This window comes from Cebus imitator, unplaced genomic scaffold (assembly GCF_001604975.1).
Source record: "Cebus imitator isolate Cc_AM_T3 unplaced genomic scaffold, Cebus_imitator-1.0 Scaffold6, whole genome shotgun sequence".
In the NCBI taxonomy this organism is placed as follows: Eukaryota; Metazoa; Chordata; class Mammalia; order Primates; family Cebidae; genus Cebus; species Cebus imitator.
The window spans coordinates 12,689,669-12,700,646 of NW_016107321.1; the positions used below are offsets into that span (position 1 = coordinate 12,689,669).

Sequence of the window (10,978 nt, forward strand, 5' to 3'; positions counted from 1 at the left end):
TGCCTTCCCAGATTCTCAGTCCTTTGGTGATCACTTAACTGGACAATCAGAAACTAATAGAATCAACTTTTCCAAACAAGACATACCAAGAGAAGCCCTAGCAGCTCACCTGGGTCATTGGCTAACAAATATATCACCTCTTCAGAGGGTTTGAATTATAGACAATACAGTCACCCCGGAGAAAATCAAACATTCTTTTTTGTTAAGAAAAAGGAAGGAACCCATAATTGTGCTAGAGAAGCAAAGGCCCAGGGAAGGCTGCCCTGTGGCTGGAATGAGCCTTTCTTTTTTAGCCTATAGGTCAAAGGAAATTGAAGGAAATGAGCTAGCAGGGGAGGAAGCAATGGGGAGGGGAGACAGGGGGTATTTTCTTCTCAAAACCAAACCCTGATTTTGGATTAGCTCTGAACAACCAAGGGCAGATGTAATCTGACCAGGACCCAGTCAGCCTGAGTAGTGACAGCAACAGTCCCCACCATCCTCACCTGCCCCTGGGTGCTGGGCCAATTGTAGGAACACAGCTGTCTATGGCAGCTGTGACAGCTACTTCTTCCAATCAGGGCCACGCTGGGAAATGAAGAGCTGGACTACCCCAGAGATCCCAGGGCAGCCCCAAAAGGCAATGCAGGGTCTGCAAGGAATGTTACTAGGTAGCTGCAGCCTGCGGCAGGGCCACCCTGAGCAAGTCCGGCTGTGCCTCAGAACTGTATCCAGTTTCTGCCCTGCTTTCCCTCTTGTTCTCTAGCAGCCACAGCGATCCTGCACACATACTGTCTGACTCCATGCCCCAGGGCTAAATGCATCACCGGGGCCCCTGCTCCTTTAAACTACCTTTTACCCTCATCATGCGTCACCACAGTGAAAAGTCCACCCCTGTGTAAGGCACACACATGCCGGGAAGATCCAAGTACAGCGCCCACCAGAACAGGTCCTGAAGCTGATTTTACTGCAAGTTTAGGGGAGGAGGGCTTCCTTTTATAACACAAAAGTAAAAACAAAAAATCAAGAACTTATCCCTCATATAGGGAGACTTAACTAAGATCAACTTGCTGCTTTCCATAGGTCCATGGGAGGCACGAGTTAATGAATCCACGACTGGAAAGCCAGTGGCAGAGCTCTCAGCACATCTGAAGCTGCAGTGCATCAAGTTAAAATAGTCTTGTCTACTAAAGTATCTGCCTTCCCTGTGTGCCTCTTGTATTCCCATAGGGGAAGTGAATTGAAAATCACCAGATACTCTGCTACGGCTATATAAAAGCTTTAAGGTGTACCACTTTCATAAAATGATGCATTGCCATAGGAATAAACGAGGATGCTAAAATAAACTCTTGACCTAGCTTTCTCCAAGTCGCCAATTAAAGGAGCCACTTTAAATTCTTTGCTGTGGCTTATTCTTACAGCCATTTAAAAAGTGCTTTTCAGAGGCAAAATGACTGCTCTCCAGGCCTGGGTCTCTACAAGTAGCTTAAATGCAGAGTCATCTGAGCCCCAACCCATACACTGAGTTCAGCTGTGAAGAGCTACAGGAATCTTCACGCTTAGTAACATAGCAAAGGGGGAAAGAGAGCTATTATGAAGATTTAGCCCTGGAATCCCTTTGGCTGTTCCCAACAGAAGACAAAAGATGTGCCACTAAGACCGGAGCAAGCAAATGAATGGCCACTCATCTAGAAAGCTGTTGGTGGTGGATGCATGCTGGAGTGTATGCAGGAGACAGAATTTGGCTAAAGTGGTGCATGATGAGGGTAAAATGCTGCAGGGGTTCTCTGAACCTTGCGGGGAACCGGTGAGCTCTCAGATTGTGGTGGGGAAACCCTCTGTCTCCCCTGTGATATAATACTTTTGCAAGGAATGCGATGAAGTAGAGCTGGCGGTGGCCAAGTGGCTTTGGTCCGTCTCCTCCATGGGCGCCCCTGTGCGGTTAGTGGGTGCATGTAGGCGGTGGGCGTCCAGCATCTCCAGCAGCAGGTCATAGAGAGGCACCACGTTCTTGCACTTCATGCTGTACAGATGCTCCATGCCTTTGTTACTGTGGGTGGGAAGACACAGAGAGGACCACTTTAGAGCCAACCCAAGCCCCAGGAGGGCTGAAATCCCTAGAAGGGGAAGGAAGAGGAACTCCCACGACATTTGGTAGCCAATGTTTCTTCCTGTTTAAAGACCCATTTTAGGATGGCAGCTGGGAAAGCTGAGGGCTTTCAGAGGCCCTGATCTGAAACTCATGGCTGTGTGGCTTTCATGTCCCGCCTCCTACGAGGGCTGTCCCACCCTCACACTCTCCCTGCAGCCACTTTCAGGGTATTTGCTATGCAGGTGACTTCCGTGGCCTTCCGCAGCCTCAAATGAGATCCTATTCCCCTCTAATAGGATCCAAATGCCTTCAGATAGGATTGCCAGTGCATCTAAAATGAGAACGTGAGATTTCCAGCCAAGCAGGGGTGAGTATTTTAAATGTGGAAAGCAGTTCAAGATCAAGACACTCCCTTGTTAAATCTCTCGAGTTGCTTCCCATTTAACTCAGAATACAATCTAAATGTCTTTCCATGCTCTACCAGGCCCAAGTGGTCCAGCTTCCATCTACTTCTCCAAGCTCTTCCTGCCTGTCTCCCCTAACCCACTCTCCTTAGCCACACTGATTTTTGTGCTGCCCTTAAAAAACTAACCTCCCCCAAGACTTAGGGGATCTGCACTTGTTATTCCTACTTGGATGGGATGCATCCCCTTCCCATCTCCAAATGCCGCCTCCTCAGAAACGCCCACTGCTACTCAGTGGTAGCGGCCTCACGCCTCTGCAGTCTCAGCCTTCCTCTTTCACATTGTTCTGTTTTTCTCATCACACTTATTGCTACCTGAAATTCTTTTTATTTATTTGTGTCTATTCACCCCACCTCTAAACACACACATGAACACACTCACACACTCCGTGAGAATTCCTGGAGAAGCAGGCTTTATCCTGCCCTCTGCTAAGCCTAAAACAGTGCCCAGAACTCGGTTAATGTTCAGGAAATGGGCACAGGGAAATGCAGGCGAATGGCATTCTCCTTTCCCTGCTCTCCTCCTCTGCTCTCCTCCGCTGGCCACAATTCTGCTGTCCCTACCACACTACTGGTGGTGGGAGTTGTGGTGAGAACAACTATTATCTAGCTTGAAATTTCAAAAGAATGTCTTAGAAAAATTTGTGTTTTTAGTAGGGGATAATTCAGCTAGGTTGGAGACCTGCCATGAAAACACAACATCAAGGCTATTCAGGGCCTACACAATATGATCTGAATTACTTAAGTGTTGCTTTTTAAATTTTTTTCATTTAAAATGCTGTAAAAGTTAAATGCCCCCTGGATCTGCCAGTGTCTTCCTCCCAAAACCTGATGATTCACATTTACAGTTGGATGAAATCTGGTATTAAATTCTCTGCATAGCAACATATGTCTGGGGCCAAGATTATTTAACAAAATAGGTTTCTGTGATTTAGATTGGCTGTAGTGAGGAACTGAAATATTGTTGTATATGTGTGTGTGTGTGTGAGAGAGAGAGAGAGAGAGAGAAAGAGAGACAGAGAGAAAGAGAAGGGGAGAGAGAGAGATAGAGACAGAGAGACAGAGAGAGGGTTCAAAGCTTTCAGTAGAATAACAACCTCTCTCCAGCTTTTCACACAATTTCAGCAGAAACTACAGAGCTTTCTCACTGCTACTGCCCTCTGCCAGACGCGGCCAGTAAAATCACCCAGGGTTGTATATTTAGTGCAGATTTACTTGGTATTAACTAACTAGGCTTGCTAATGCTGACAAGCAGTTAATGGATTTGAAAATTCAGCAATTCCTATCAACAAATAAAAACATTCAACCGCAATGCATTGAATCTACAATATCACTGAAATTCCTAGCTCAGAGTCAAAGCTAATATGTTTTCTTCCAGGGTAAGGTTATTCTCTCAGCCAGGGATTTTGGTATCTAATCCATTCATGGCTTCCCTCTCTATAATATTCATCAAAAGGAAAAGGAAAGACTGGAAGTGTATACTCTGAATGCAGTCACCTACTCTACCTGACAGCTGTGATTCCTTCGTCTGTTACACAGGGATCCTTGGGGAACCCTGAGAATAAAGATTGCAATCACCTTCTTACCAAGTAGAAGCCAAATTCACAAGGCATGGAAAAGCCTTCCATGAGTCATTTGTTCATTAATTCATTCCCTCATTTGCTTGTTCATTCACTCAGTAGTAATGTTGTGAGCATATACCATATATAAGTCTTCATATATGGCACTTTGAGTGATACAAAGAAAATAAGACACATCTATTTTCCCAAGAGCTAATAATTTTTTAAGGGTGTCTCTGGAAAGGGTGGTGCCCAGGACTTTAATGGAGCAAACTTCTTGCCATCTGAATCATGATCTCAACATTTGAAAGTCCCTTAAAAAGAATCAAATCCAACCTCCTTCAGACATCATAGGCCTTCTCTCATAGCCACTACGAGAAGGAATCTCTTTCATTCCTAGGGTCCTGGTGTAAGCCCAAGGTCATGTAGGCTTCATCACCCATGAGTACATGTCCTTCTAATGATATCACTTGACATCATCGTTGTGGCTTCATCACCCATTGGTACCTGTCCTTCTAGTGTCATCACTTCCAATCATTATTGTGGACCTGCTGGAGTCTGCAATAAAGAACCCACCAATCTCCCCATCTCTTCCCTGCAGGTGAGGTCTACTTATGAGAGTGGCATCCACTAAGCTTTTGGCTAGCCACATTGCAAAACAATGGAATGGAAATGAGTCCACTGTCACCTTTTGGCATAGACGCTATTTTCTCTGCTGATGTCCTTCCTTAGCTGTTACAGAAAATATTTGTTGAGTATTTCCTATGTGCTCTGCACCATGCTAGGTGATATTGGGTAAGCAAGCCAGATTGCAATGCTGGCTTACAGAGTTGTCATTCTAAATGGGCAGAACAATAGTAAAATGGGTAGAAACCACAGAGAAGAACAGGGTGTAAGTTCTAACTACTTCTTAAGGGTTAGGAGATGCTTCTGGCAAGAAGTGAGATCTGAGCTGTGATAGATTAGATTATTGCTCAGAAATATTCACTTCCCCAGCAACATGTCCAAGTTTGACTTTGGGCTTCCCACATGCTTGCTTGGCCAATGAAATGTCAGTGGATATGAGTTAAAGAGTAAAATGTATTTGCCCAAACAGGATCACTTTCTGGTACCCCTGCCGTTGCTATGAGAACATGTCCCAGCAAACATATGGGTACAAGGAGGATAGGAGATGTGAGACATGGAGCAGAGTCCTCCTGGCCTCAAGCAGCTGCCTCCCAGATGTGTGAGTGAGCCTAGCTAAGGACAAGAGGGCTGCCCAAAAATCTGAAGCCTGAAGAAGAACCTCCCAAGATGACTCATCCAGCAGTCAGCTATTATGGCTGGAGCTCAGACACGAGGAAGTCCTCATAAGCTAAGTGAGGGCTGAGTCATCAGGAGTAATACAAACACAGTGATAGGGTTTATACTTTAACCTAAAGGTAATGAGAAGCCACTGAAGGGTTTTAAGCAGGAGGATGACATCGGATTTTGTTCTAGAAGGATTACTCTAGACACATCATGGCGTATGATCTAGAAAGGATCTAGATTAAAGGCGGGGATACATATTTGGTGGCTGGCAGAGAAGTCCAACAGAAATGGGGTTCAACAGATATGAAGGAGTTAACATTGACTCTCCGTGAGGCATCTGGCCCCAGGGTCTCTCATTTAGGATATCTGAGTATAAAAAGGGACCATAACGATGTGCCCAGTGTCTTCAGGGAATGTGTACGCTCACAGACTTCTCCTGATTGGCTTCCTCCTCCTGTTTGCATACCACACCCAATCCCTAGACCCCTGCCAGAAAGCACATGCTTTAAACCAAGCATAAGTATCACTTCCTCTATGCCTTCTCTGACACCTGCCCCATGACCCATGCAGATTTAAAATCTCTCTCTTCTGTCCTCCCATAGCATTTATGCTTATTCTGTACCAGGAACTGTCATAAGTACGTTCTCCATATGCAGGCACCAGTCCTTCCCGGCCAGCTTTCACATAGGTTTGGGAGCATGTTTTCTTTATGTCTCTTTTGTAGGAAGCCCGCAGATGCCTCACCTCATGTGCCTGATGTGGGAGAGGATGAGGAGGAGCTGGGCCAGCCGCCGGTGCTGCTGCTGCAGGGTCAGGCCTGCCTTGGCCATCAGGTGGATCAGAGTGTCTGTGATCTTGTCCAGGACTCGGTGGATATGGTCCTTCTCTTCCAGAGACTTCAGGGTGCTGGACAGAAATGTGTACACTCCTGAATGCGCAGAGAGAGAGTGAGAGAGAGAAGCTCAAAGAGGATGAGGTCTAGGAGACCCAGAGTGTTCATGGGATGTAATAATGAGCCAGTGCCCTTCCCTAGCACAGAAATCTAGCAATGGGGACGTCCTGGACCCATTTGAAACTGAGTTACAATGTAAAATTCCTAATGCATATGCAAGTCTCAGAGCACCAGAAAACCAAGGGGGGCTCCTTTGTGTGAGCCATGACCTACAAAGGGGCTGTTAGCCTTGGGACTGTCATGGCCACATGGGCCACACTTTTTCAGACAGGTCTGACACCAACATGAATTGTTCATGTAATGTAATTGACAGCCATGTGAGCAGCCACTGTTGTTCCTTTTCACATCAAGGAACTAAAGGGCAGAGAAAGTCAGCAACCTGCTGGGGAACTCGGATAGTAGGTAGGCAGAGCTTAGATGGAACACAATCTGCTGACTCCACATCTGGTAATGATAAAGGAGACGCTCTCTCGGGATATGTGTGAAACTCGTGGTGAGAGTCAAGAGAATGATGAGCAATTGGCTAAGTGATTGGAAGGTGATTTTTCCAAGTAGGATTTCTGTTTTAGATCAAATTTGAAGTCTAAGCACTTTTCAGCCTCAGCAGAAAAGTGTATGACATGGATGGGTATAGGCCACCTTGAAAATCACTTTTTTACGGCCACATAAATTTTTCCTCTCTTGCTTGTTTTCTGAAATACATTCTGCTCCCTAGGCCACAGATGATAGACCCAGGACAGAAAGTGAGACCATCACAGTGCCCGGTGCTTCTGGAAAGTAGTAGCCTCAAGCTAGAAAATAAGAGCCTACTTCTGAGATTATATATGAGGTTGTGAGACAGAAGTTCTTTCCCCTAGCATTGCTAAACTGGGAGGCTGAGACTAGGGGGCTCTGAATGGCCCCCTTCCCAGCACATGGAACTCCTGTCTGCAGAAAGGAACCTACTGACAACAAGCAGAGGTGACACTGTGTGTAGTGGGGAGGGATAGAGGGGGGAGAGAGACAGAGAGAGAGAGAAGAGAAGAAAGATCCAGGTAGTAGGTAGTAGTCACAAGGTCTTAGTTCTTACATTTTTTTCATTTGACCTTTGATCTTTCATATATCCTTCCTAACACATGTATCAATGAATCCCCTTTTTGCTTAACATAATGTGAGTTGGATTTCTGTCGCCTGTAGCTGAAAAAATTCTATTACAAGCAGTTGTGACCTCAACCCAAGGGCAGGAAGAAAGTGAGTGACAATGAGGTGAGAAGTACTGAGAACAAGAGATGGGCAGAATGAAACAGGCTTTTTGGGGACTATAAGAATGCATTTTCTAACATTCCAGAAATAAGCTCCATCCTGCCTAACCACACCCCTTGCAGGGAGCAATGACAGTATTTTTTTTTTCCAGATTATGTGTATTTATAGCAACACTTTTTTGGTCATACCACTATTCAGCCCATTGACCATCTCACAAATCTATTTCTTCTCCTGCCCTCTCCCCTTCCTCATTAGCACCTTTAAGAGCTAAATGCTCCCAAGTTTATCAATCCCTGACTTTATGGGGATAACATGGTGACAAGTTACTGCTCACGTAGCAGTTCGTAGGTTGGGAATGGGAGAAACACCTACACAGAGGAACTCATAGTAAACAGAGTTGTAATTGCCCAGAATGGAAAATGGCTAAGCTTTAAAACAAACATAACAATAACAACAAAACCAGAATGGTTGGGATCTTGACTTCCACGTAGTTGAATAGGATTCAACTTCCGGTGCAGCTTTTGGTATCCTGGGGCACTCTGATCTAAAGCAAACAGCACAGAATGAGTAAGTAGCAGAGAGACAGCAGGCTAAGAAGGAAATTGTTGAACTACTTCACTTATATTCTATGTGGGCTGTTGGTAGAGAAAGAATGTGTCTGCCGGGCGTGGTGGCTCACGCCTGTAATCCCAGCACTTTGGGAGGCCGAGGCGGGTGGATCATGAGGTCAAGAGATCGAGACCATCCTGGTCAACATGGTGAAACCCCGTCTCTACTAAAAATACAAAAAATCAGCTGGTCATGGTGGCGCATGCCTGTAATCCCAGCTACTCAGGAGGCTGAGGCAGGAGAATTGCCTGAACCCAGGAGGCGGAGGTTGCGGTGAGCCAAGATCGCGCCATTGCACTCCAGCCTGGGCAACAAGAGTGAAACTCCGTCTCAAAAAAAAAAAAAAAAAAAAAGAATGTGTCTGTCAGAAAAATGGGCAAACATCCTGTGGCCGAGGTGTTGGCCTGGACGTGGCAGACAGTAGAAAGTGTGCACTGGGGGTTGGGGCTGGGAGGGCCTCAGCTGACCTCCCCCCATCTCTGCCTCTCACAGTCCTCTGTGTCATCAAACACAGTGCAGCCTCACATCCGCTAGAGCCCCTGCCTCGGCTGGATATCCTAGGAACCTGCCCAAGCCACAGAGCTGACTTAGTCCAACTTGGCTGATGTACTTTCTACCAATTTCCTTTTTTATTCCCACCCAGGATGCCGGCCGCATTCACCAATAATCCTTTTCTTCTTCAAGGAAACCACATAACAGAGACTCAAACAGCTTGGATGTCCCTGCCTGGGAAGGTGAGATGTGTGTATCACTTCTCTTCTTATTGTTTGCACAGTGCGAAGGCACACCATGCTGGGACCTCAGCGACCCCGAGAGTCGGCATTTCTCTGTGATTTTGCCAGTGGAGGTCAAAGACATGGCACTCAGCTTCTGGGGAGTGACATTTTTTCTTGGGCTGCCAATGTTCCATCCGCCTTAAGGTTCATGTGGGTTCCTTTCTCCAGCATGCACTTACTGAGAACCTAGTATGTGCATGACTATGCTAAAGGTTCCAGGCCTTACTTCCTTTCAAGTGTTAATGTTTTAAGAGCAGATATTGCCTACAGAGAGAGGGTTCTTACACGGACTCTCAGGGTGCAGGCCATTTGCGAACAAGCCTGTTTTTCTAGTCCTGTTTTGGCATCAATACAGCGTATCATCTCATCCTTGTCAGCAGATGCTTCCTAGCTGTGCAAATATTCTGAGAAATAAAAATAGGGTCCCGTTGAAATACCAATAGTTGACAATAGCAGCCATCTTCTTTCTGGACTTTTCTGGCAAAATGCGGTCCATGTTTGCTGCCTGTTGCCCTTCAGGGCCCATTTGGGAGAAACAATAGAAATCCAGATTCCCAGAATGCTTCATGTGCTTTGGCAACCGCTGCTAAAGAGCAAGAGCAAAACAGGATGCTGGTAACTTCCACATCCCAGGTGGTCTCTGCCACCCTGGATGGCCACACCACTGTGCCCAGCAGCACAGAGCAAGTGAGCAGAGCATGAGGGTCTTTGAAAATATTCTTGCAACAAGGCAGGCTTTTGCAACTCTGGAGGCTGCTCCACATCCCCAAGATGGAAACAAAAACAATCTACATGTCATTATCCAAGTCTTGAAATGCTGTCAGCAAGTCTGAGCTTCCAGGCATTCTGAATCTTGCAGCCAATAAGAAGGTATTTAGGAAGAGTCAGGGGAAATCAAGTGGTACAAAAGAAAGGGGAGCGAAGCCACGTGGATGCCCCCATGTACAAGACATCTCAACCCAGTCTCTTGCTCTCTCCCTCTCCTTCATTCTCAAGTCTGCTGTCCCTCACCTTCTCTCATTTTGCTAAGATTCTCTCTTCCTTTTCCTCTTTCCATCTCCACCCCAGAGGAATGCCCTTCTCCATTCCTCAGTGCTTTTCTAGATAACAGAGTCTTCCAGAATCTGGAGGAGGTATGCTGTACACTGCAGTGCCCGTGCCCATGTGGCTGTGCCCAGAAGGAAGCCCTAGTAAAACCAGGGGTCCCCTTGCCATGATCCTCCATGGGGGGTACATCTAAGTGTCCTGGAGAAGTGAGAGGTGCTGATGCCTATGGCTTACTAGATGCTTGAGGACAAACTCTTCAAGCCAGGCCAGACTTTCTTTCTGTTTCTGAAGGAAGGATGTGACAGCAGACTCTGAGAGAGTCCTTCAGTCTATCACAGCTTGATCAAAAAAAGAATGACTCAAAGGAAAAAGTGAAGAAAATTCTTCAAGTCACAGTTTAAGTAGTCTGTACTGGAAAGCTGCCACTTGGCTTGGAGGAGGAGGGGCCTTCAGCATTCACACAGGTCTTAGGGATGAGTCACACGTCAGCCTTTCGCCTTTTGGGTGCTCCAATGGGGACTCATTCTATAACCTAATAGCGCGTTTGCTCAAAAGTGCCACTGAAGCTGCCGGTCCGATGAACACCACGTTTGTTGTATGCTTCTCCTATGATTGTGGTTCTTCCTGGGAGTGGCACCGTGCTGAACAGGGTGTTTGGGCAGCCTGAGGCTGCTGCTGTCACTTTGTGGGAGGGGCTTTACTGGATGTTCTACAAACAGTGAAGGATTTGTTCCAGTTCCTATACCTCTCAAATGCCCTACTGAACTAAATCTACTACAGATAAAAATCTATAGTGGGTGGGTGCAGTGGCTCATGCCTGCAATCCCAACACTTTGGGAGGCCGAGGTGGGTGGATCACTTGAGGTGAGGAGTTCAAGACCAGCCTGGTCAACATGGTGAAACCTCGTCTCTACTAAAAATACAAAAATATCCAGGTGTGGTGTCAGGTGCCTGTAATCCTAGCTACTC

At 46.3% G+C, this 10,978-nt stretch overlaps 1 protein-coding gene and 1 long non-coding RNA gene across 3 annotated transcripts in view; one reads left to right on the forward strand and one right to left on the reverse strand.

Annotated features, from left to right (window-relative positions):
- The window catches only part of LOC119472753, a 14,155-nt gene extending 14,013 nt beyond the window's left edge, over positions 1-142 (forward strand). Inside the window, exon 3 of the long non-coding RNA XR_005201941.1 lies at positions 12-142. This is a non-coding gene — a long non-coding RNA (uncharacterized LOC119472753). The remainder of the gene's footprint in view (positions 1-11) is intronic.
- ESR1 (estrogen receptor 1) overlaps positions 1-10,978 on the reverse strand; it is a 383,841-nt gene continuing 372,863 nt past the window's right edge. For both annotated transcript variants that reach the window (XM_037742173.1, XM_017537594.2), the window contains 2 exons: positions 6,128-6,311; positions 1-2,029 (listed from right to left, as the gene is read on the reverse strand). In XM_037742173.1, coding sequence (XP_037598101.1) covers positions 1,795-2,029; positions 6,128-6,311 — 419 coding nt within the window. In that variant the 3' untranslated portion in view covers positions 1-1,794. The remainder of the gene's footprint in view (positions 2,030-6,127; positions 6,312-10,978) is intronic.